The 26863-nt window shown below is 44.2% G+C and overlaps 2 protein-coding genes across 2 annotated transcripts in view; one reads left to right on the forward strand and one right to left on the reverse strand.

Moving 5' to 3' along the window:
- Positions 1 to 8940, forward strand: part of ift80 (intraflagellar transport 80 homolog (Chlamydomonas)) — a 28846-nt gene extending 19906 nt beyond the window's left edge. Inside the window, exons 10-19 of the mRNA XM_068745421.1 lie at positions 397 to 471; positions 1847 to 2010; positions 2097 to 2161; positions 3149 to 3284; positions 3376 to 3523; positions 4874 to 5045; positions 6228 to 6317; positions 6995 to 7167; positions 7344 to 7467; positions 7601 to 8940. Coding sequence (XP_068601522.1) covers positions 397 to 471; positions 1847 to 2010; positions 2097 to 2161; positions 3149 to 3284; positions 3376 to 3523; positions 4874 to 5045; positions 6228 to 6317; positions 6995 to 7167; positions 7344 to 7467; positions 7601 to 7711 — 1258 coding nt within the window. The 3' untranslated portion in view covers positions 7712 to 8940. The remainder of the gene's footprint in view (positions 1 to 396; positions 472 to 1846; positions 2011 to 2096; positions 2162 to 3148; positions 3285 to 3375; positions 3524 to 4873; positions 5046 to 6227; positions 6318 to 6994; positions 7168 to 7343; positions 7468 to 7600) is intronic.
- Positions 8941 to 10971: 2031 nt separating this feature from the next.
- On the reverse strand, positions 10972 to 11613 carry LOC137901867 (uncharacterized membrane protein C3orf80 homolog). Its single transcript, XM_068745912.1, has one exon. The coding sequence runs from the start codon at positions 11611 to 11613 to the stop codon at positions 10972 to 10974; it is 642 nt and encodes a 213-aa protein (XP_068602013.1).
- Between the last annotated feature and the right edge of the window lie 15250 nt (positions 11614 to 26863).

Here is a 26863-nt window from a genome sequence, read left to right on the forward strand (position 1 = left end):
TAGTGCACTTGGGGTACACATGAACCCAAAAGCACTCCTCTTCCCCATCTAATTTTATTCCCCACTCTATTTTTCACCCTTCCTCTTTGCCAATTCATCAAACATCATGCGTTGTGTACCAGACACAACTCCAGGCCAAGGAATTGTTTGACATTTATCACAGTTTTACAATGGCAAAAACAGTATACAGGAATGAGCAAAAGGTTTGTTCAAAATGTCCAATGTGTCTGTTTTTTTCCTTGCTCAGTATCTGTCTGGTTTCGTTGCTATTTCTGGATTTGTTGTCTTTCATTTTTATGAAACCATTTAGTATTTCTGTGCTTTGTTAGACCAGCTGTAACACTTGTGTCATTAGTTTCCTGTGTTTTCACATATTTTTCTATTTATTCATGCCAGTACAAGAAACTGGAACACTCCCATCATCTTTGAGCTGAAGGAAGGAACAGTGAGTCTCATCTTGCAAGCAGGAAAGTGAGTCTTTCTCTCAAGCGCTATTACTTTGCGCTGACCTCTTCAAACAGGCAAACAAGCAAGCGCGCGCGCACACACACACACGTACACGCACCCACACACAGTAATTTAGTGCCATGTTCCAAACCGTACACCTCTGTACTCAACCTGACCAGTTTCAGTGTGTTTCAGAAAGAGTGTGAAGGCTTTAAACTGTCTGAGAACCAGTGATCACAACAAACTGAAATGTTCACCAACCTGATAGCAACTATTAACAATTTTTAAATGTTAACACAAACTAATGTGGGCAATCGTAACTCCCTATGGCGGACAGAAGCACAAGCGATTCAGCAAGATTATTATGAGATTATCAGGTGTCCTAATTCTCCAGCCTTCAGATCACAACGGAGAGACGATGATGATGAACCAGCTCTCTCCTCCTCTCATTGGCATCAAGTCTTATCAAAAGTCACAAACTTGGAACTCCTTCCCATTTAAGCCTTTTTCCCCACCACTTGAAGTAATCGCAACATTTCTGTAGTTACAGGACATGTTTGAGGCTTCACCAAAGAAATCATGTATATAAAAAAGACAAATGACAGGCCTGCGGCACTTCAGGAGCCAATCAAGTTTTATCTGGGGGTATAACCAATCCAAAGCCCATGTCTTGAAGTGCAATTTTAAAGTGAGATCTTCCCTGATCTCTGCTCGCTGCTCCTGTGCCATCAGTGGAAAGTCTTTCTCTGGCAGGTTTGCAACACTAGCACTTGTCAGTTGTGTTGATTTATAAAATTAATAAAATACTCCACACCATTCCTGGCGAATGATTGGTGATTTGTTGTCAGGGGGGGGATTTGTTTTTGTTTTTTTGGGGTATGACAGTTTCCACTTTTTTTTTTTTTATACTTTCTTTTTTTATGAATTACACATTAATTACACATTGGATTATTTTTTTCGGGCCACAGGTCAGAAAACTGCACAAAACCAAAGGAAAGCCTTTGTGCTTTTGCTCTGTGGTTGGGAAAATGCGCGTCTGTATCATCCAGACCTTGTCATGTAATGAGAGTGTGAGTGAAACCACTGGGGGGGTAACTAGATCAATATGGAGTAGTGCTTGTGCAAACCTCCACTGCAGTGACCCTGACACTCAGTATAGAGTTAAATAGATTACTGGCCATCCTGAAATCACAGATGACTTTGATGAGTCCTACAGAGTGAGTCGGTGCTTCGTTAATGTGCATTACACGCTTATATGGGCTGCAAATGTCAGATGATAAACTCCTTTTGTTCTCTATCATTTAATATCATCTCTCTTCTTGTTCACCTCCATTCTACATGTCACATATACATTACCCTTGACTCTCATCCATTGCATCTTCTTTTCTCCTCTATCCAGGCTTGTTCTGCTGGTGGATGGAGCTGGATTATATATTTTCTCCTATGAGGGTCGGTTTATTTCTTCACCTAAGTTCCCTGGTATGAGAGCCACCATCCTGAATGCGCAGAGCATCTCACTTAGTAATGACACCGTTGCGATCCGGGACAAGACGGATGAAAAAGGTGGGCAGAGCTCTGGTCCCATGATAACTCTTTAAATAGGATTGTCCATGTTTTTATTATTTTATGTTCATCTTTCTCCTCATCAGCCATTTTTCTTTTTGAGGCCCTTACTGGGAAAGCCCTTCGTGATGGGAAACCCTTAATACACAAGGTGAGTACTGACCTTATGCGTTGCAATAACAAAGAATTGCTGATGCTTTTTCTTTTTCCAATCCATAATATAGTCGCGGCATTTTATCATAGTGTTAGTTCCTGACTACACCAGAAATTAGAACAGGGAAACTGGTTTGCTTTCTTTCTTGCAAAACTAGCAGAGGACTATATAACCTTCATGGGCAATTTAAAGTGTAAACTAATTTAAATGTAAACTTTGGGGTCAGAATGTCATCAAATGTGTCATTTGTGTATAAATTAGTGTCAAACTTGACTTAAAAGCTCAGTAACTTCAACTCTGCTAGTGATGTCTCCAATCATGCTGATTTCGATATTACTATTTGATTTAATTTTTTACTGTCGTGGGACCAAACCTTACAAGTAATACTCGCTAAATAGAGTTTATACTATGCCATGTTGCTGTCCATACTTGCAGTGTGTGTATCTGTCTGTGTATCACATACAGACCTCTTCAAACACTGATCAGTTATAAAGAAGGCCATTTAAAAAAAGCACGAGCTTTCTCAAGACGAAATAATAATACAAATGAAACAATTGCAACTGAAAATGATTCCGCGTATGTAGTGTGTTTTTGGCATCAATGTCTTCTACGCTTGCAAATCTCTTGTAAATGGACGTGCTGAATGTGAGGTGCGTAGCCTTCAGCGTGTCTGCCTGGTAAAAGATGTACTATCCCATATCCATGAGGGACTGGCAAGAAGGAGTGAAGGCCTTTGGAGTCTGCACTGAAGCTGGGTGTGGCCAAAAACACAAGCAATCACTCACACACTGGTTCAGACACACCCTCTATTCCCCCTCGTTCTCACACACACACACACACACGCACGCACACAGTTGGACTGTTGTGTCATGCTGACGCTTCTTCCTCTTTCACATTATGTCACTGATATTTTGTCGTCTCTCCATCACATCACCTTCCTTCCCTCTCACCTACTTACTTGCGTGCGCCATTATTTCCGTGTAGCTCGAGGTAGTGGAGGTAGCTCTGGACCAGTGTGGCCCATCCACTGAAAGGAAGATCGCCCTGATAGACAAGAACCGAGACCTTTACGTGACCTCTGTGCACCATCTTGGACGAGAACCCAAAATCTGCAAAGCTGGTGAGATGGGAGGAGGGAACTCACTCGGAAAAGCCGCGTTGAGACTCAAATGCATCTAAAGTGACTGTTGTATGTGTGGTCTGTCCTGTAGGCAGCATGGTTCACAATCTAGCCTGGAACGATGCTGCCAATATACTTTGTGGAGTCCAAGACAAGCAGCTAAATCTGTGGCACTACCCGAGTGTTGTCTTCACCGATAAGGACCTGCTGCCAAAAACACAGCACATAAAGGATGGCAGGTAAACAAGTACAGTCCTTGGTTCTCACCTTGCCGAAGCTTTGTTGTACGTGAGCTTAACAGTCATGGAGGAGAGGTGGTTGGAAGAATGTTAAGATGAGAGATGGAAGCAGGCTCTCGGCCCTTCCAGCTGATTCCCCACACGGTGCTTGAGGCTCCCTGCTTTGCCAGAAGCTGTCAGAATGTACAACGCTTGCTGTCAGAAAGTCCTTGGCTTCGGCTGCTACAGGAGGTGCTAAGGCTGAGTGCCATCACTCTATATAGATCCTGGACTACTTTTGCATGTCTCTGCTAAAATGATTCAGTCTTAATATGCTATTATATTGTACATTCTGTGCTTTCCCTTACTTTCTGAACATGTAAGCGTTTTATAGCTTACTCTTTATACTACTTTACTTAATTCTATTTTTTCTTCGGGCTTCGTACAATCCCGTTTCCAAGCACGTTGTGACACTTTTAGGCCCATTTTTAAATTGATGCCAATAAACATTTTTCAAAAATGTTGAAACAGTGGCAAAAAAAAAAAAAAACAGACTGGAAAAGTTGAGAAATGTTCCAAGAAAACTGCTGATGCAAATTTACCTTTGTTAATTGGCAACCGGATGGTCATCATTGGGTTAAAATGAGCGTCCAGTGAGGATGATTAAATAAATATGGGGAAGGGGTTCAGCACTCTGAAGGACTGCGCAGGTAAATAGAGCAACAATAAAAAAAACAAAAAACATTTCTCAATGTAGAATTACACAGAATTTGGGAATTTCATCGTCTGCGGTCACAACGTCATTAAAAGATTCAGAGACTCTTAAGGACATTTCTGGAAGCAACGGACAAGGCAGGAAACTAAGACCGGGATGGCAGACCCATCTGCACCTCAGATGATGCCGCATTGAAAACAGGCGGGGTTCTGCAGCGGACGTCCCTGCATGGACTCAAACAGTCCCAGAAACCACCGTCTGTGAACGAGACGCGTCGCTGCATCCAGTTGACAGTTGAAACTCTGGAATTAAACCGAGAACAGCACCTATGGTGTGTGTGGGGGGGGAGCTGTGCATTGGTGCCGAGTAGACAATGTTTATTTCAGGGGCGGTTGTGCATATTTCAACAAGTGTCCCAGTCTGAAACTGTCCCACCTGCAGTCCCGACCTGTCACCCATTGGTTTCCTCTTCGGGATTCATGCACTGTCAGCGCTTTCCGTGTGTGCTTTTGTGCAGATGCAGTCACAGACTCGTCCCTTCACATTTGAACAGGCTTAATGTATTAACCAATTGGATCTCAAACGAAAGTTAAAGTCGTGTGCTCACCTGTATTTGTTCCAGCTATGATTTTTGTGTCTATTTGCCCCTTTCATAGTGAGTTCAGCCATACGTCCCACATTCTCAGGTTTGTTGGCAACACGGTGGCGTTACGCCAAGGTGACGGCTCGCTGATGTACAGCAATGTACCCCCCTACCCAGCGCTCCTGCATGAATACAGCAGCTCTGCACGCTGGGAAGACACTCTGCGCCTCTGCCGCTTTGCCAAGGTAAGGTACCTTCTTATTTCTTTTTGCGTGCCGGCCTGGATACGTGACGATGTGTGTACGAAAGAGAAGAAGACGCAATCTAGTAGTGGACAGTTTTATGGGAGCAGACCAGAAGGATTTAATTAACCTCCAATTAGTCCTGTGACACCATTACCGGATTTAGCCTTCATAGACCTCCCCCCTTTATAAACACTCTACATGCATACACACACACGGAGTGCAGCGTTAGCCTGCATCTTTACTTGGGCGATGATGCAATAACCACAACCCTGGAGAAATGGACAGCCAGTAGCAAGAAGAGGGTGGGACAGACGGGATGGAGAGAGAGAGAGAGAGAGAGAGAGAGAGACACTGGTTTTAAGAGCCTTTTCTTCTACACCTCCCCCTCCTCGACTTCTGGTAAGAGTTTGGTGGCAGTGCAGCTTTTCCAAGAATCACACTCCGTGTTTTCATTAAGCGTTCACCTGATGGTTCAGAGCCGTTCTCACAAACGTCTGACAATGGTGGAAACGATGCAGGGGCTCGACCGCAGGCTTTTGTCACAAGTTCTGATCATTATTTAGTCACGCTTCTACCCTCGGGCTGCGGTTGAAAGCGTGACTTGTTTGTTCCGGGAGGGGTTTCCGATTATAGCCGTTTGTCCGAGTAATGAACGCTGATTTTAGGGTGAGGGAGTGACTCCGCTGTGAAGTTTGTTCATCTGTCAGCCAGTTGGCAGTTTAATGAATGCAGCTGCACAAAATAAAGCAGTGACACATTTGTTTACGTTCATTAATGTTGCGTACGGTAAATGTGTGTGTGTGTGTGTGTGTTTGTTTGTATTGTGCATATTTTCTTAATGGTTTGAACCTTATTGACCACAAGGTCTTCCAGGATGTGAGCAGGATGTAAGGAGGACTATAAAGATGCCATCATACCCTGTCCCTACACACACACACACCTACACATGCGCACACACACACACACACACCGTGCCATCCTTTGTTCAACTCACTGCTAGCTAGGGCCACGTTTGCTTTTTCAAATAAAGCTTTTACAACAAGGTCAAATGGAAGTTGCGCTGAAAATATTTACACGTGGGAAAAGAAAGAATATGATATCAAATGGAACGTTTGAACGCGCATTCAAAAACAGGCTCAGGTCATTATTTGAATGTTCTCACTGCCTCTGGTTTCCCTGTAGGACCAGTCTCTGTGGGCATGTCTGGCTGGTATGGCCATGGCAAACCGAGAGCTGACAACAGCAGAGATGGCTTATGCTGCCATTGGAGAGGTAAGAGGAGGAGCCCTAGTCCTATATTAAAGCTGGGATGTAGAGCAGGGTGATACAAAAATGGTTGAAACTGGAGCCAAGCTGACCAGACATTTCCTTTTGTGACGGGATCTTGACTCACTTTTGATCAGCACCGCCTCGTTTGACAGTTTGATCTAATTTGAAATAGAAAACAATATGGCACCTTATTTCAGCTGTAAAATCTACTACTGCTGTACTTTGGGCTTGTCCCGTGAGGCGTCACCCACAGCAAATCAACGCTCTCCACTTCACCCTGTCCTTTGCATTGTCCCAACACCAGCCAGTCTCATGTCCTCCCTCGCTACGGCCATGTATCTTCTCCTCAGTCGACCTCTAGTTATATCTCTAAAAAAAAAGATATTTTATATGAGAAACAGCAAGCAGCATCTGATACACATTTCTTACTCTTGACAGTTAAATCAGTTTCTCAGCTCTCTGCCTTTTTTTTTTTAGCTGTTTCTCAACTAAGTTCATTCAAACTTTAGTGACTGACTGAATTAAAGTGAAAGAATTCGTTTTTTTCCCAGCCCGCTGCACCTAAGGAATGAGTCAATCCAGAGCATAAATTTCCCCCCGTGGGAAACATAAAGTATCTTAAAAAAACATTGAGAATGTATCTCGTTCATGATCTGTTTTATTCTCCCCTCCTCTTTTAGTTTCAAAAAGTAAAGTACATCAACTTCATAAAGGAGCAGCCGTCTAAGGCGTCATCCCTGGGCCACATTCTGCTGTTCAGTGGTCAGGTCCAGGAGGCTGAGGCTGCTCTGCTTCAGGCTGGTCTCCTTTACCAGGCCATAAAGGTCAACATGGACCTTTTCAACTGGGAGAGGTAAACAGTGTTTTTCTGAATCTGGACAGAGACATGCAGGATTAGCCATTTTCCCAGCCTCATGAAGGGTATTTTAAAGAGCAGATCCTAAATGGGGTTTTGTTTGCGAGTTACAGTGACGGCTGTTCTTCCATACAGTACAGATGTATATCTACACCTTGTCATCTTGTGTCCAGAGCGCTGGAGCTGGCGGTCAAACACAAGACCCATGTCGACACCGTCCTGGCCTACAGAACAAAGTACCTGAAGACATTCGGCAGGGAGGAGACCAGTAAGAGGTTTCTGCAGTACGCTGACGCGGTACGTTAAAGACTGTCTGCTGCTGGATCACATTAATTCTGTATCGTTTTAGCACGATCAATCCCATACCGATCAATGCATGGGATTGGTACCTTATTTACTCTCCTCTTTTCTCATCTGTCCATCCCTTCAGGTTGAGGTGGACTGGGAGAAAATCCAGGCCAAGATAGAAATGGAGATGACTAAAGAGAGGGAGAATGCCGCTAATGCTTCTGTGAGGACTAGCACGGTCTCACGCCGTTAATGCTCAGGGGAGCGTTGCTCTGACATGCCAGCTTTGCAGAAACTGACTTCCATGTGTTTTTTAACATTTGGTTAATATTAAGCGGGTTGGCTCGGCCTCAAAGTAATACAAATGTGCTGTACTTGAGGTATAACGTCCACCATTAGTTCCAAGTACATTAACTTCAAGTGAAATCAAAAGGGGAACATTTGGAGATGTGTAGTCCATTAGCGGTCCGTGAAGAATATGACACTTGACTTTGACTCTTACTCTGCAGTCCTGTTTCATATTCTGCCTAATGTAACCCAGTTGTGTCGTATTTCATGTGGCTTTCGGTTACTGTGGATGGATGACTTGACTTTTCATACAAAGTGTTTGTGTTTCTCAGCAACAATCCCATCTTGCCTTTCTGTCATATCAGCCTGGCAGATTATCTTTTTCTATTTATCTAAATAAAATAAACTATACAACTTTTTTTAATTTATTTTTTTATCAGAGATTGATGACTGATTTTTCTTTATATATTTTTATAGACAGATACGATAGAAAGTGATCAGCATAATCCCCAAAGCTGTGACTTCCTGCAGATGCTGGCACATCAGAGAAAACGGTAGATGTAGGAAAATCCATCAATGGGTTCATTCTCTTTTGCCGGAGCTTTTTTTTCCCTTCCTCAGCACTTTTAGCTGCAGCGAGCCTAAAGTCTCTGTATGACTCACCGTCTTTCTCTTATATGACTGCCTCCATCTGCTTTCCTTCGAAGCAATACTCACTGTGGGACAAACCGTAGCCATCCAGAGCCAACACCATGAATCTATGAAAAGACTTATCAGCGAGGAGTCGGGTTTCCCATGCATTACCACAGAGAGCCGCCACACGCAGTGAAAAATAGAACAGGAATTAACTATGCACTTCCTCTTAAACCATTAAAAGGGTACTGTGCCCATTTTTTAAAGGTTCTATACTTTGTGATCTTAGGAATTGAAAAGCCACATTTAGACTTGCCCATTGATTTAACCTTCAGACCATAAGATTTCAATTTTTTAACTAAAATGTTTTTCATTTCTATTAATGCATAGACTTTATCGATGACAAGCAGCCTGGCAGCCAAATCATGCAGCTCCCACAAATATACACTTCCTGGCTGTCATGTAGAATTCATGAGAAGCACGAATCTAATTGGTTTGACCTTTTAACATTTATGCTCTGTCAGACGAGTGGTGGAAAAAACAGGTTTATATTAAACACTAAATCCATTTGTGTAAGTGTGTGTGTTGTTTTGATCTGTGTCAATGTTTTTTGTCCATTTTCACTCTATAAGTTTGTGTTTTTTTAACGCATTCACCTGGGAAGCAGCCAATCGGCCATATCGCTGTTACGCCCGCTGGCAGAGGAATGTCCAGGCTGTGCAGGATCTGATTAAAGTTTCATGCAGAAGTCTGGTCAGGGCCTCTGCTCAGATATGGGAGCTGGTTCATAATTAGCTGCAAGACCATGAAGGAGAGAGTATAACACGGCATTCAAGCGTTGCTCACAGCCTGTGGTTTGAGTGGCACTTAGATGCGGTGTCATCTTGGGGTCGCATGCTCCACCTTCTTCACCTTGGCTTAGATTCACTGCTTCTTAAGAGCAAACAACAACCACTTTCAAAGGTTCCCTCTGGAAAGGGAAGCCATCGTCCTTTCTTATTGGATTACACAGAACCACAGTCGGACTCTTGGTGTCAGGAGCATTCAGAGAGCTCAAGGTCTCTGAATGTTTAGATTCTGGGCTTTAGCAGCAGCGACTCCATAAATATGAGTTGGACTTAATGTTGGCATATAATGACTGGACATTTTCAGATAAATCACTCATTGATTTATAGGTAGCGCCTCACTGGATGTCTGCTTCTTCCCAATGAATAAAGAATTTAAGAAGGATAAAGTAGCGTCACATTTCACACATTATTTATCATCTACCATTCAGGACAGGTAAATAAATGTTGTCTTTTTGTCCTGAGCGGACATTTGTATCTTTAAATGCAGGTTAGAATGTTTGACTTATTTTAAATAAAGATTGGGGGGTGACAACTTTCATCCTCATAACTGTTATTTGTTCTCTTAAATCTTAAATGACAGATTATTCTCTATTGAAATGAATCGATACTTGCAGCCCTGGTGGAGAATCTCTATTTTATCCTTATTTGGTTTTTGGAATGGATGCTATGCTAACATTCTTCATTTGAGCTTATAATAAAGTATATACCAGTAATGCAATTGAGGCCGTTTCCCACATGCCCAGCAAATGTCACAGAAAAGTCTATTTAATTACTTAGTGGTGGACGTTAATGGAAAATTGATGGCAAATATACTTCCAGCTCTAATCCAGATAAACGTTAAGCCTGATGTAATGAGGCATGTGTCAGCTGGTTTCTGAAGTTTGCAGTAACAAAAAAAGGGCCCTTCTTGAATTATTAGTATAGCAGCAGGGGACAGTTATAATGATGTGAACTTGCTTTTTCCAGTTTGTGTCTTCAGACCCTGAATAAATGTCCGGCTCCCGTCTCTGTTTCCTCTGATGTCCCCCTGAGCTGGGACAGTTGGAGATCTGCTGAAGGCAGCGCTTTTGATCTCGTCTTACACACAGTCATCAGATTCACCTTTGTTTCTTGGCCTCTGACATCCTGTCAGGACGCCAAGGCGTAATCTCCTCCATTGTTTTTCTTTCTTCTTCTTCTCGGCTTCCAAATCTGGCTGCTACATGAGAAGCAAGGCTTTCAGAGACGCACTGTTAGTATTGCTTTCATGCTGATAAAACCTGCATCAGATCACAGTATTAAAATATTGATATACAGTACACCACTCACGCTCACTTTCAACCCACATTTCAGGCTTTTGAGAAAAATAAAACCTTTTCTATGCAAATGATGGCCTAATGATTGTCCAGCAGAACATTTCGAATAAAGACTAAGAAAGGACAATAATCTGTCAGAATTAAAACGGTGTCATGGTGACACTTCAAATTGTAGCACTGGATTGAAACTTAATGCGATTGTACCGGAACCAGATTAGTTGTCCTTATCATCCCTTGGATCTTTTTAATTTAATTTTTTAACCCAAGCGTCATTTGCATACAGAAGCGATCAATCCCCTATCTACAAAATGCGCACAGCCCCCCCCCCCCCCCCCTTTTTTTTTAACTCCACATTCAATATTCAGGATTATAATTGCACTTGAGTTTATATCTCTGCAAAATAATTCATTTACCCTGATAAATAAATCTGCAGCTTTGTCCGTCCCGCGTCAGACAGAGTTCCGAGAAGTCCTCGGACTGTGATGTCCTGACGCGTCCAGGACACCCCGTCTCTGGTGTCCCGCTGTCCCCCCCGCGCCCCCCCTGCCCCCGGGCTCCAGCAGCAAGTTATCATCGGAGCGCTCTCTGTGCATCTCCTGCATGCTTTCCTCGTACGTGGGCAAATATTTCACCTCATCGTAGGCTGGCAGGCTCGGAGAGGCGAAGCCCCCGAGACTGTGCTCGGGGGGGTGGCGGTCCAGCAGGGAGTCCTGGGACTGCGACGCGTGGCCGTGAAAGAGGGAGGGCTCCTCGCTGCGGTCGTCGTGCGGGTGCCGGCGCGGCCGCGGGCAGATGATGCGCTGGATGAAGTAGCCCATGGCGAAGAGGAGCAGAAGGATCAGGATGCCCGACAGCTTCCGCGTAAACCAGCCGACGTTGTCGAAGAAAATGTGAATGGGGAGTTTGCAGCAGCGCACCGCGGAGCCGGCGCTGCCGTTCCCGGTGGCGATGGGCGGGCAGCACTGCTGCCCGTCGCCGCACTGGAGTTTCCCGCAGCTCCGGAGGGCTTCACAGACGCAGAGCAGACACACCGACAAAAGCGCGCCGGTGGTCCCGCACGTCGTGCCGCCGCCCCGCACACGCGGGATCATTTCCGGATCTCCCGGGACTCAAAGTAAATGTTGCGCGTCTCACGCGTAAAGAGAAAAGAAAAGTCCTTTCAGGTGTTACAGGTCTGTCCTTCTGTCTGTCCAGCTGTGCACTAATCATCCTCTCACATCGCCACTGCAGCTGCCCACCCCGCAACACGTAGACACTCACGCGCACGCACGCACGCACACACCTGCCAGCTATAGAATGGGCGATGTGACTTCAGTGGCTGCAGGAAGCGGAACAGGACATTATGAATGTTATGACGTCATTATAAGGCGCACGCATTTCCCTAGAATTCCCTGAATCCTGTGAAACCCACGAAGCTCCTCATCACATGACACTGTGAAATTCCACCTGCCCTCCTCAAAAGACGTGTGACCCCAAACCACGTCCGATCAGCACCCCCCCCACCCCACCCCGTCCAACTGCACGAACCCTGTGGCAAATATTGATCCGTGAAAGAAATCCTGGAATCACCTCATCTGCCCTACAAGCATCAAAATCGAATCAATTCCCTCTGCAGGGAACGCCTATTTGCACAAAATGCATTGGAAATCCACAGAAACATTTCTTTATGATGCCATACATAGACGAGCATCGATCACGCAACTTCTGACTCGCTTTGGCACAGATTACCTTTTCATGCATTTAACCCCCATTTACATGTGGGCGTGAATGTGGGACAGTATGTAATAATTAAAGCTGACACAAATGTGGAGCAGAGAAAAGAGTTTATCCACCTCAACTAAGCAGCAAATGGGAGGATGAATGAGCCTAAAATGGAAATAGTTGTGTAAAGTTTAAGTACAATCCATTTCAGTACTCTATTAAATAACCCTCTGAAAGATCCCTGGAGGTCTCCAAATCTACACCTGATGATCCATCACCCTTGAAGGGGTGAAGCAGCATAAATTGAGTTCACGGCCACGACTCCTGCATGGACTCGCTGACAGATGTCAGCAGGAAGGGTTAATGCCCCCCTGGTGCAAGGCGCCAACAGATCTCACCCCCCCCCCCCCCCCTCATAAAAAATGAATAGTTCTTGCAATGTGGGTTTTAATGGTCCCCGTGTCTGGATTTACATTAGTCCAGCATCGCCCTTGGAGGACTGTGCTTCTGCTGCGACGAAGAACATCACCATAAAACTGAATCTCCAGTTTAAACAACAGACTCCTCGCCCTGGCGCGTTAATTTACACTATAGATGTGCCTTTGGAAAACATCCAAGAATGACAGGCAGCTCAGTAAGTACTGAATACTAACGGATGATTTAAACCAGTCTACTGGCGAGGCTTTTCTTCTGTCAAGTCCACATGGTGCAAATTGAAATCAACATTTCAACTCTCCTGCCTTCCTGATACTTTTTTTTTTGTCAGTAATCGCTATTTGGTATCTTTGATAAATAAGGCCTAATGCACAATACACAAAATCTAATTACGGCAGCATTACGATATGAAATTCAATAGAAGGGTAACGTCAAGAGGCCTAAATTATGTGGCATCGTATTTCTTTCTGTAATCTATTTCGAGTAGTGAAACGTGATCGCAGGGCTCCAGCCTAACGGAATAAACAAATACACAATCAATAACCCGGACAGGGACTCTAAGAGCTCCTTCGTTTCGAGGGCTTTCCCAGCACTTTTGATGTTCTGCTACTCGGTGGGCACTTAGTGACATGTTTGGGGGGGGGGGGGTGCTATTTCGATGGCAGCTTTTATTCACTGGAAAGGAGAAAAATGCTGCAGGAAAAAGACTCAGCTTTTCAATCGCACCCACAAAAATCCATGGAGGCATTCATGGAAATAAGAAAAGTAAAAAAAAGTAGAAATCATAGGTCACACTAATTAGCGTCAAGCGTCACTTTGATGATCACAAGGATTCGGTGGTAGCATATTATATATCCTCTAGTCTGTTTCTATCCCGCATCCAGCCTCTTTTTTTAACCTCGTCCCACCACAAACTGCTGTTCTTGCAGGAGTGAGACTGATTGAATAATTCTCTTTTTATGTCCAGAGCCTCTTTTTTTGTTGTTGTTGTTGTTCTGCGTTCATCGAGCAGCTTTCGTCAAATGCATCAATCCAGCTGGAGACCAACCGCATCCCGCGGGGAACAGACCAGGACAAGCGTTCTGCATGTTTACAGAAAGCAAGAAGTTTACATGCTCTATCACACGTGATGAGGCGTGAGTCTGCGATGCACACGCAGGCAGCAAAGCAGAAGCTGCTGGAAGGAAAAAGGAGGGGATGACATTGAACCTAAGAACATGCACAACAAATGTCTTGACAATAGCAAACGCAAATGCAGTTTCCCTCCCGTTGCATTAACTGGCACAATAAAACGAGGCCGCAGCCGCGCGTATGACTAACATTTAACAGGATAACACACTGGCTACAGCACCCCCCTGTAATAGATGTGCTTTGCTGCATGCTCCCATTAATCTGGCACAAAGGTATCTTCTGTTGTGCTTAATAATTCAGTGTTATGGGCTCCATTAGCCCCGAGTCATGATGAATGGCAGCGTTCATTTTCATATGTCAGAGATGCTGATGCGCAGACTGCCCAGCTCTCAACGTCACGGTTATCACGTCTGCATGAATCACCAAACAAAGGAAGCCCTGTCAGGCCTCGGGCTTTATTAATGGCACCACTGACAGTTCTGGGATTCATTTTGAGCAGAAGTCACAACCTCGGGGTTTACCGCCCCGAGACCAGCTTCAGCCTCTGCAGCTTCCACGCTTACTATATGCGAGGACAGAGCGTGCAAATAGTGTATCAGAGATAGAGGATATGTGTATCCTTGGCGTTTGTGAAATACCCATCAGCTTGAACTCTTTTGAAAATATCTGTGTCTACAGTCATTGTGGACTCTGTGAATCCAAAAAGTCCCAAACCACAGCTATTTCACACCCACGTTCTTCCTCTAATCTTATCACCCTGACAAGCACAGATGTCTTTAAACAGACAGAATTGTGTGTGTCATTCAAATGGAGCACCTACATATTAGTTTTCTTAAATGTTAGAAACAGCCTTTTTTTTAATGTTAGGCGACAGCATGAGGCCAACAGGATCATCATCCGAAGCAGGAAGGACTACCTCGTGGCACCGGTCACACTACCTGCTATAAACAGTGCTTGTTCCTCTGAACTCGACTGAAGGAGTGAGTGGATGTGACCACTTCTAGCAAATATGTTTGAAAGAAAGTGTGCAACCTCTGTGCGGCTTATTCTTCCAGTGCTGTGTAGCTTTTGGCCCGGAGAAGAATCAGTCTTGACTTCCTTTGAGGAGAAAACCTGCTCTGAGAGCCAAAAAAAAAAGGCTCCTTCACAGAAAAAAAAGAGAGAGGGAGGTAAAATCTCTCCCGCGACTCAATAGACAGAAAAGAATACATCCGATGAGTTGGGAGGCTCGGCTGGGCTTCTTGACTTTGACTGTAACTGTATAAATTTGCTCATGTGGCGACCGTAGGCCGTAATGCACCTCGTTCATTTAGAAACGTTAGATGGGTTGTAGCAGGGAGTGATAGGACAGCATTGCTGCTAGAAGTTGATGACAGGAAAAGGAAGGTCGAGGTCAACCATTTCCTTTAAAAAAAAAATACTCCTCCTGTTAAAGGCAGAACCAACCAACATCTTGAACCGGACTATTATTACTCTCTGGGTCAGAATTGAGGTTTCACCCAACAAGTATTTAAGATTAACTTTTGTATATACTTTGCAATAAAATATAGCAGACACTACAGGGTGGGTGGGGCTTGCAGTGAACACAACAATGAATCATATAAACCAGGGTTCTGCTACAGTTAGCATAACGGAGTCTTTCAAATGAGCCAGGGTGCAGCGAAATTACAGCACATTAGCTGCTGAGATCAGATTTGATTATCTCGACAGTGTTGTGTGAAAGTCAGTGTTTGGACCTACATTCAGGCAGACGGTGTTCATATAGTGTCAAAGCAAAGGAACAAAGTTAAAGAGAATGGTCCAAAAACCAAGGGGCGAGTGGTGAAAACAAAAGGAGGAGGTCAGCAGGCCGCTCAAAATACTGACAAAGGAAAGCAAACGCACCCAGACTACACACACACACGAGATGGAGGGCTAACCAGGCACAGGTGCAAGCAATCAGGGAGGAGCAGGCAATCACACATGAAGCAAAGGGAAGAGCAGGCAATGAGACACAGGTGGAGCCAATCAGAACCGAAGGCAGGGGACAGGGAAGGAACCTTCAAAATAAGGCAGAAAATCAGCCCAAGCCAAATGTACGACACATGGTTCACAGTGTGTGCTGTGAAACGCCACCGTTTTGCGGCGTTGCCATCACGTCTCCTCCCTGGTCACTTTGATTGACCACACGGCCGCTTCTTGGCGACGACAGCGCTGCTGAACACGTATGTAAAAAAAAAAAAAAAGCCACATGGATTCTGATATAGTCACGTTGCATCATGGTGAGGAACAGGATATATATTCAAGAGGGAGCCACAAATGAAAGTGACGGAAATCTGATTTTAAAAGTTTGAATTTTTCCTTTGTTTCTCTAGCCCTGAAAAATTCCCTTTTGTGCCACATTAAGGCAAAATAAGTCAAAACTGAGTTGCTCCAGTGCAATGCTAACACGACCGTAGCCTTATGTGTGGCCCTAGAATAATCCATCAATTACTTGAGTTTTCCTTCCCCCGGAGCAAAATGTCACGCCTACATTCCCTACTATACACTTTCCCCTTTTTTTAGTGCCCTGAACCAACTCATGCAAAAACATATCGGATTAATATGCTTCTTTTCTCAGAGATGACTTTTCTACATTTCACGTAAAAATCTAAAATAGGCCTCCAGACGTCGGACAGATGTGATGGGAAATGTCTCATCAGATGGAGAGGAGTTTGGAACATGCAAGCTTTTTTTTTTTCCTAGACTCACCCAACAGATCCTCAATAACAAGGCAACCTCATTTCCCCCTGTAAGATAACCCATCTACATCAGGCAGCTGCTGATGACTGATTCTGGAAGACAAGAACCAGACAGACACCTGGAGGTTAAATATAGGATAAAGTTTTCCCTTTCCCACGTGTTTTGAGTGGAGGAGGAGGGCAGGGTATTTTTGACCCCCTGCCTCGGCACTGCGCTGAGTCACTCATAAATGAGGGGGTGGTCTGCATCTCAGAAGGCGACTAAACTATTGCCTTTTGTCACGTCCCTCCAACCAAACGCCCACTGTATGTCCCAGGACTCGTCCGTCTCTGGCCCCTTGAATGCATAGTGTCCTAAGGGCTCTGAAATATGGACTTAACAACACAGAGAGAAAGCATGAAAGATGAAAAAGAAAAAAGAGAGAGAAAGCACGGCAAAACAGACATTACACATAAATACAGAGCAAGTGGAGGGTTTGTGTGGGAGATGGGAATGTGTAAACTAATGTGAGTGAAGAAAGAGACTTCCCCAGAGACCATACAGTCACTAACCGCTCTTTATCCCCATTGGCTAAATTATGGTCTCCCTTCCTCTGTTTCTTCCCTTCATCCTGTTTTATGGATGACCAGAGACCGGAAATCTGTTAATATGTGAAACTGCCCAACAATTAAAGCCAATCCCCTCTAGTGAGAGGGGGGAACAATGAAAGATTCCCAAGAAACTTTGAGAAAAACTGCGTGGGTGCCAAATCCAAACACTGACAACATCAAGGACAGATTTGCCTGACCTGCAAGAAAACACAGTTTACACATGGTACAAAATGTTTCTCTTTTTCATGGCAAATGCATAAAAAGCTGCATAAACACCAACCAAATATTTCATATATATATATATATATATATATATGTTTAGCAAGGATCGGTTGCTCAAATGTACAAGCCTTTGTTGTTCATGTCAAAGATATCAAATAGTTCAGGCTTAGTACAGATAAACATTCAAATTCCAATGTAGTTTTCCGTTCAGCAGTAGAATCTGTGGATGTACTCCCGAACACACACTAAAGGTGATTCTCACAAACGATAAGCCATAAGTCCTGCTTATTGTTTGTTGAGCAAAGATGCAAAGAATTTTAATTTAATAATAGTTAAAAATCTTTAATATTATAGATTTTTTTTGCCTAAAAACAAAACACAAAAGACAAAATAATCTAACAAAATATTTTAAGACAGGTCATGTATAATATTACAACAGTTTATAACAGAAAAATTTCAAACTTAAGCACCGAAAAAAAACCCCAGCAGAACATTTTCAGAAAAGTATCTGTGGTTCTGCCAATAATAGGGTCATCAGATATCCTTGAAATTTGTTCCAAAATAACAGACCGTCCTCTTAAATCTGAGTTTCTGTTGATTTCAATTAATTAATCACCGGATATTGGTGAATTTCCAGTTACTCTCACACACACATTTATGTCCTTATAGCATATTTGAATTATGGTTGCTGCCGGTTTGCAAGATTTCAATAGATAACACAGATATCCAATAGAATGCTACAAAATTCAGCTGCGGTACTTCTGGGGCCAATCAGATTTCACCTGAGACTGATACCTCTCTGACTCCGCCCCTGGATCCACCCATGAATTCATGATTACCAGAGGATGAATCTATTTACTTTGGAGTAAAATTGAAAAATGTACTCCAGTAAACTTTTATTTTGTCAGCATGAAAACTACTACTGTTATGGAGCAGTATGATTTTGCCTTATTATGGCCTCACAAAGCTGCTGAATTTTAAAAAACTTATCTCTAAAATCAAATTTCCATCAACAGTTTAATGTCAACCAGCTTGACAGATACCAGAGATTTATTTTTTCCACCCTAACTCACTGAAAATACAGAACAACAGAGGTGGAAACTTTTAGGGTGAGATGAAAAAAATCCCAAAGGACTCATAAAACATTTAAAGGAACGGAAATACAACAAAATAAAACCATTATAAAGAACAAATATACGTATTGGATAATTAATTTGCAATTAAAGACAAAAGCTACATAATAACATTTCAGTCACAAGTAATTTAAAGGCATCTGTGATAAAACTGATTTATATGAACAGAAATAAATCCCCGTTTTAATCCAAAGCCCCTCACCAGCCTGTTTTGGTGCGGTTGTGCTTTCATATGGTTAGATTATCCTACAAATTGCACAGAAATTAACAACTCAAAGGCCCATGGTTAAAACATTATACTGTTGTATAGCTCCCGAAAGCGCTGGCCTCCCAGTTTTTCCATGCAAAGGTGTTGCTCTTTGTCCCTGTCCACTTCGTTCCAGCTTCTTTAAGGCTGCAGCAGAGATTAGCCTTTTGTTCCAAAGGATTTTTCCAGCGATAACTCAGCACGAATGTCAAAGTGCTCCAGTGATATCGAAAGGATTCCTCATCTCCAAAGTGAGAAGGCACCGATTACATCTGTGCATGTGTGTTTTAAAGCGAGAGCAGCGGGACCTCCTGCAGCCTGTGACTGCTTTCCTCTGCCCTCTTGAGTGTGTGTGTGTGTGTGTGGGGGGGGGCGTCTATGAGATGTTGAAGGCTCACATTAACCCTCCAGGGTGTGTGACATCATCATTTCCAAGCAGGTTGGTTGATCCGGTTAAAAAAAAAAAAAACAACCTGTCACAACACAAATATACACGTGTATGTGCACACAAATAGTACACACAAAGAAAGACTGTTTAACTTAGCCGGGGGGGGGGGGGGGGGGGGGTTGACACTGTCAGTTGTTAATCTATCTCAGTTCAACTTTTTAATGTAGAGTGTGAAGAAGAGAACAACATCATTGTTCACTGTTTGGGCGGGATTGATTCAGACTATTTTGTGCATGCATTCATGATCCTCAGAGGATGAATTCAGACTTTTGTAATTGCCTGAAGTTTCCTTTCCCGTAATGCACCAGCAGGTCAGAGTTGACACCAAGTCAGTGACTAATGACAAATCAATATTCACAGCTCTCCGCATTCTCCTCAAGATTAATCGCGTGCGGCCTGATGGTCCAGCAACTCTCAAGGTCAAAATTTACATTTCTCATAATGCCTGGAAAACTAATAATATCCCTGTGAACCTAACCCCCGGCCCAAGTCTCCGGTCTGCAGTTCCAATAGTTTCATATGCTGCTTTCCCCTATTTTTCTCCTCTCCTTTGAGATAATCATTTCTCCCTCTCCTCCTGACCTTGCTTGTCCTCTCTTCTTTTGCCCCCCTCTTCACCAATTCTCTGGATTTATCTCCTCTAGTTTCCTCAGGATACTGTCTCACCTCTGAGTCTGATGCTGTCTCTTCCTGCATCAGGGAGCTGATCTCTCCCTTTAGAATACAAAGCTCAGAATAGTCTGGTGTTCTGTGACAGCTCTCTCTCTCTCTCTCCTCTCATCTGCAAACTGCAGATGCATCCATGACTGGTTGGATAGAGAGATGAGGAAAGAAAAAGATCAGAGTGGAAGATCAATAGGAAAGCCCAGGAACCCATCCTTCATTCCTCCCACTGGATGTCCCAGACGCTCACGCCCTACCGTTCTAGCTCTGTGATACAGTTAGTTTGTGTCACAGATGGATACTTTGATTACTGACACAATTCATTTGTGTACAAACTCATGTCAAAATGCTTGAATCTATTTCGAGTGTATCTTCTGGTTCAATGATTTTCTTCTTGCTGAGGCATGTCTTGCTGCTGCGTAGTAACGGACTGGTTTTACTGTCTGAGGGGACATCTGGTGGCGTCTTGCTGCTGTTGCAGCTCCGCAGTCTAACGCTTTATATGACCTAGTTACACCGCAGAGTTTCTGCTGTTTCACTCTTTCACTGCGTAACCTGGTGAGTTAGTCCAAAAAAAAGTCATTTCAATTTACGAACTACAATGGTTGACACATTTAAGACCAGTTGTTTGAAACCGAAGTGTTAATTGTTAAGGTAGTTAATATAATTACATTTACAAGTTAGGATTCGGTTTAAAACCGACAGGTAGAACGTCTGTCTGTGACACCCAGATTTATCACGAGATAAAACATCGTGCAGCGACATAAAATAAAATGAAGGCGCAGTACTATAGAAGACCGCTAGGGGCAGTGTTGACCGTATTATCTAAGGAAGACACGACAGTTACGACAAGATGAAGAAGAAATTAAAGAAAAAGACGCGAAAAGAAAGAGAACCTTTGTGTCCATAACGCACACAGCACCACCGCTGAATATATCGCTGCACCTGCCTTTTATTCGTATAGTATCACAGACTCCTTTATTATCGTCATGCTTTTTTGCCTTTATTGCCATCTAGTGGCTGTATCCATGTGTTGCATAGACGGACGTCCGACATAATAAACTCGTCGTACAGTAATTTGTTTCTTTTTTAAATCACTCCCTTCTTTTTGCTTTTTGGGAATGGATGGTTTTAGTGATAGTTATAATTAGATTATAGTGAATAATATTATTACTAGTTTACCCAATAATATTTATTAGCATTTCTTTCTGTACAACCAAGTAATTCTACAAACACCGTCATGACGTCCACCTCAAAAATGTACAGTTAATTTGTGTTACAAACAGGTGATGGGTTCAAATCTCACTCACTCCGGCAGTAGAGCAGGGGTAGCGGGGCCTGAGGCGTGACTTGGGCGGCGTGGACGGGACCGGACCGGACCGCTTCACTCCATGTTGAACCAGGTGACTCTCACTGTGGCCTGTTCTGCATCACCTTTAAGAGATCTATTGTGGGATAATTGCAGAAAGATTATAACGCACGCTCACTGTTATGGAGTACCCATAATGAGGCCACTTTACTTAAGTTTGCCTAATTCCTTGACCCTGGAACCCGACTCCTAAAGGTTAAAGTGTATAAAGGTATGGTTATCATCAATAGTTTAGGATTATCCTGATAGACCTGGATCTTTGTAATGTTTTTACGTGTAACTTCGTGCCTCCGCAGATAAATAAAAATGTTGTCGGACTGGCTTTGTGTGCTGCGCCCTCTGGCGGTGTCTTGCTGGTGTTGCAGCTCCGCAGTCTAACGTGGATGTTTTCCTGCGGTTTTGGGCTGTGTGCAGGAGGCGCATTTCGGCTCCAACGCAGCTGCACTTTACAGAGCTTTAAAGTGTAAATGTATTCGCCTGCGTTAATGCGCAAACGGCAGCGCCAGATACGCAGCAGATTTCTATCCTTTTCGGGCGCAGCCAGCGTCTCCGGCTCGTCTCCTCGTTGTTAATTTGGGGTTGTAAATTATCTACTTCCGTGTTCAAAGCCCCCCCCCCCCTGATGGCGGGATGCTAAACCCCGCCCACATGCTGCTTAGTGTTGCGCGTTCACGATTTGCGCAGCGGAGCGGACACCCAAAAGTCTCTTTTGATTCCAGAGCGGCGCAACATTTTTGCAACACAATGTGAAGATCGGTTTGCGTTTGTTACGCGCGCACGAAGACAATGCATCACAAGAGGAAACAACACGTCTGCGCATGAGCTGCAGAGTGCGTGCGTTTCGGCTTTTGTTTTGGAAGCGACGCGTGGATTTGTTTTCCCGATGTTTTGGATGAATGCTTCAACCAAACAGCCGATGATTGGATCGTCTCCAGGTGCTTTTACGCGCAGCTCCAACACACATCGTGACGTGACTCGCTCCCAGAGGGAGGATGGTGGTGGCGATGGCGAGCTGCCGTGCGGCTTGTCGCCTGGAGGATGGGTAAGAATGTTTTGGGGGTAAAGAGGTATCATGTCTGGGGTGTTTTTCGGGCTCGCCTGTCGTTTGGCGCAAACACGGGAAGCGTTGCCTTTTGTTCTCCTCGCGCGTCCGATTGAAACGACGCGCATCTGCAGCCGGTGCTTCCTGTCCGGAAATAGACGCAACGGAGATACAAACAAAGAGAAGCGAGAAACGGGGAATAATCCGGTTCTGTGTTGTTTAAGTAAAGCGCGGTGCTTCGGTGACATGAAGGTCCACGTGGTTTATTTAAAAAAAGTTATTGATAAAAACGTGTAATATCTGTAGACTTTACACAAAAGTCGGTATAAAAATGCAAAATAAAATCAAACTTCATGTGTAATTCTATTCCTCCTCATAGTGCTCCCTGCTTGTTGTATTTGTGAATGAATCGTGTATTTCCCCCCCAATTCATTTATATATCTTTTATTGAGGGACGATATAAAAATGTCGCTTTAACAGTAATCCCATATGATCAGGTGAGGTGATCCTCTTCAGACACAGGTGTATTGTTTCCAGGGCATCCTTCACCTGGTGACGAGGGGCCGGAGCAGTAAATGTGAACTTTAGTCCGAACGAATGTGACTCATGTAACCGGTTCATTAATAAGTGTTAATATAATTACACAAAATTGTCCGTGTGTTCTGTTTCGTTTATACCTGGTGTGTCATACGCTGTGCAGACTTCAGGTCCTCCAACTACTTCTTCTATGGTTTTATTACTTCGTGTGTCTGTGCGTCTGTTATAAATACTGAGTTCTCCCGCTGCCTCTTCCCTTTTCGTATCTGATCGCGGAAGAGGTCAGTCATCCCCAATACTTTGTGTGTGTGAAGTAAGTGTGGGGAGATGCTAACTGTTGCATGTCTTCTCCCCCTTTAGTTTGGGCCGGACTGTGTGCTAGCGACGCATATCGATGTTCTTTTATTTTATATGTCAACCAGATTAAACGGAGAGTGCCTCCAAAAGTTCCCGATGTATCCCGTGGCTCCTTCCTGCATCACACGCTGCACGAAATTACACAACGCAGAAGTCCACCGGTCACACTGAGCTCCGTAAAATGTTTTCTCTTTGTTTTCTGACAAACAGCTGAGAGTACATTTAGCAAAATATACCTAATTGACTCTAAACAGTGAACGCAGTAACAATGAATAACATGAGCAGTTTAGTTTCCCGTGTATTCAGTGCAGGCTGATTGTCAGTTGCTGATCCACACGCACACACACACACACACACACGCACGCACACACGTCCTCCCTCTCCGATGTGTTTATGGAAATGTTGCAGGAAGCATGCAAATGCTGTGTTCTTTATCTCTCAGCCAGATACGGGCCAACGCCCGCACTGGGGAGTTTGTCTCCATGCCAGGCAGAGTACCGGTAGGTGAGCGAGGCTGCGTGCTACCAGATAGCGAGGCTCCGTGTTGTCGTGGTGTGAAGCGGGAAATTCTGACCTTGAGGAGAAGGAAAGTGTTTCCTGGGCTGATACTTGAGAGAAAGGGAAACGCCTCCTCCTCAGGAGGCCTATCCTGGATTAGGTTGTACGATTTGATGCAACCTTCTGGGAACGTGCAGGTCGAGGGATGTGACCTCCTCCTTCATACCTGACGGTGTTGCTCTCGGCTGATCTCAAAGCGTGTCGCCGCTTGTTGAAACGCAGACAGGTTGCTCCAGTCAGACGCAACGCTGATCTGTTATTACTCTGTGACTCGACTCTTTGTTTTGCCTCTTTAATTAAATACGGTTCTGGTTAGACGAGCAGTCGGGCGAGAAAGATAAATAGACAGAACTAATAGTGATGCTTGTTTTACAGGGCTGGGCGATTTGGATGCATCGCTCCAAATACAGACGGGCGCCTGCCGTGCACACGGAGTGTATTCCACGCTTTGATGTTGCATCTATTGACAGCGTGTGTGGGATCAATAGAGAGAGTTTAGTAAAAAATAATAACACCATATAAGTTTTATCACATCAATATTATACTATTAGAAGTCTCACCAGCATCCATCCTCCCATGGCGGGTTTCCTGCGCTGACTGGGGAGGTACCGGTAATCATTTGACAGGATGGGTTGGTGTCAAAGGTGTGAGCCAGTGCGATGCACGCACTTCCTGTTTCTCTGATTCACTCCATCGCAGCTCTTCCCTTTTGAGAGCAGAAGCGATGCAGCGAAGAGAGCCCGCGGTGGCACGATTAACCGAGCCCTTACTTCCGACCGCTAACTCCTTCCGTGAATAACAAAGGCCTCCGACGTGACTCTTGGTAAAATGTGAGAGTTAAAATCTTTCTGAATGCTGTCTCCTCTGCTCCACAGAGACGGAGATGTCCCTGCGCCTGAAAACAAAGGTAAACGGCTCATTTCTGTCCCAGTTGATTTTTTTTTTTTCAGTCTTGCTAAATATTCAAAATGAATGGCAAAAACGCGTTGTGTATTTGACCGGGCAGTAATAAGTAGACCTGCATCCAACCTTTTTTTATGCCCTTGGTGTTGCTGCGCCAGCAGATGGCAGGCGACACTACCCGAATCGTTTAAGCTGTGAACGAGTGCGTGTTTGAGTGTGGGTCTTTGCTCTTCACCTTGTTTGTCAGTCTGATGAGTGAAAGCAGCCATGGCAGGTGGAAGAGGGACGCCTGCTGGCTCACATGAACCAGCAGCAGCAGCAAAAATAAAATAGAGACTGAACACGGGAGGCATACGAGGACAAGGGGGGAGAAAAAGGAAGTGCAGACAGATCGAGCTGAGTGGATGAGAGCGATGGGTGAGGGAGGTGGCAATGGCAGCATCTGCTTGTTGGTCTCAAATGAAACTCTGTGGATGGGCTCCATCCATTAGATGGCCCGGCACGTCGCCCGGCGGCAGAGGGGAGGAGCAGCTCCTCGGGACCCATGTGTGTAAATGTGCCAGAATGTCAATGCGTGGCAGTTATCACAGGCTTCCTCACAGGGTGGCCCAGCCCGCCTGCTGGGGGAACGGTGGATGTGTAAAAGCTGGCAGCACAAGTCGGACAAGTGCAAGGCTTTTTAATGATTAATAAAACTCGGGGGCACAAAGGAAGTGAAGTAAAAGTGGATTTCTTTCATTGGGAAGGGAAGGTTTTAAGTGACAGAAGGCTAAATGACATGCTTCATCCGTTCCTTCATCAAGGAACGCTTGAAACGGTGCAGGTGGAGACGGCGGAGAACACGGCTCCAGCGTTTGTCTGTTTGTCTGTTCGTGTGATAACAGGGTTACTGGAACTGAATCACGCTTCATCCAAAATCAAGCCCACGGCCCAATAACTGTATCTAAATAAATAAAGAGGACCTCTATGGAAACCTTTTTAAATCTTTGATCTGCACCAAATTGCACTCAAAGATGCCCCCCCCCCCAAATGCGTGCAATTTTCATTTCATATAGGTTCAAATTATTATAATAATAATTAAATGGAAATATACACAAACATTTACTTTGGTGTTACCAATATTGAAGGAGTATTCCAAAGGTCACCCGCTAACACAATGCCGGATTTGTTTCAGGTACTCTGACAGAAAGTGACGGCAGTGGTGCTGGTAAGAAGCCCATCCCCCGCTTCTATCATGGAAAGCATCTACATCTGCACAGAATCCTTTCATTGGGGGTGGTTTCTTTTTTGCTTGTTTGCCATTCTTTGGAAATTCAGCATAAAGTTTTTACCCTTCTCACTCACCATTTTGCAACAGAGAATACAGGAGCATCCACAGAGGACAGCTCGGAGGAGGAGGAGGAGCAGGAGGAGCAGGAGGAGGAAGAGGATTTTGGTGAGAGACAGTTTTGTTCTGTTGGAGCACAGTTCACACATTTATAGTAGAAGATGAATATCGTATGAAGCTGCAGCCAGTGATTCTAGACTTTATGCTAAGCTAACTAGCTGCTGGTCTACGCCAATGCTGCAAGAAATTAAAATTCCTTCTGTCTCATATCGTGACTTTCATCAGGGGTCGCCGCTGGGAAGGATGGCGACGAAGGTAATTGTTGTCAGTCCTAGAAGATCTTTGTAATTCACATTTGTGACAAATAAAAAGGGACCAATGTTTTAACCAAAACATTTTCCTCCTCCATTTTCCTTGCAGGCAATGAAGAGGCTAATGCACAGGAGTCTAAAAATGGTGCGACACTTAACCGGACTGGTTTGCTTTTTACACACTTGTTTCCATCCAGAGTAGCATCTCAGCTTGTCAAAATGTCCACGGCTTCCTTTTGGTTTCCACCACAACCACATCTTTGAGCTACATACCTATGTAACCACAAACTGACGACGTCTGCTGTTTTTTTTTAAATCACAGAATGTGACATGTAATGGAGCTTCTCCAACACCACCAAAACCCCAACCCTAAAAACTTCACAGTCTCTATAGGGTTCATATCAAAGGTTTAACACTGGATTCTTCTTGTGATTTGTCTTTGTAATTATACCAGAATGTTTTGCCCTCTAGATTGCATCCCTGTACCTGGAGGGGAAGATTCAAACGGGAAAGGTAGGCACGAGATTAATGGAAAGACATGTTGTGGACATTGTGTCTTGTAGCTAATGTGTTTTTTTTTTATACCCTGACAGATAACAGTCACTTCAAAATATGCTGTGAAAAATGCAAAGCCATCCAACAGGTG

The sequence above is a fragment of the Brachionichthys hirsutus genome, chromosome 11 (assembly GCF_040956055.1).
Source record: "Brachionichthys hirsutus isolate HB-005 chromosome 11, CSIRO-AGI_Bhir_v1, whole genome shotgun sequence".
In the NCBI taxonomy this organism is placed as follows: domain Eukaryota; kingdom Metazoa; phylum Chordata; class Actinopteri; order Lophiiformes; family Brachionichthyidae; genus Brachionichthys; species Brachionichthys hirsutus.

What these genes read in the sequence shown, in the direction of transcription:
- LOC137901867 (XM_068745912.1), bottom strand. Translation starts at nt 11,613, where the DNA reads ATGATCCCGCGTGTGCGGGGCGGCGGCACGACGTGCGGGACCACCGGC.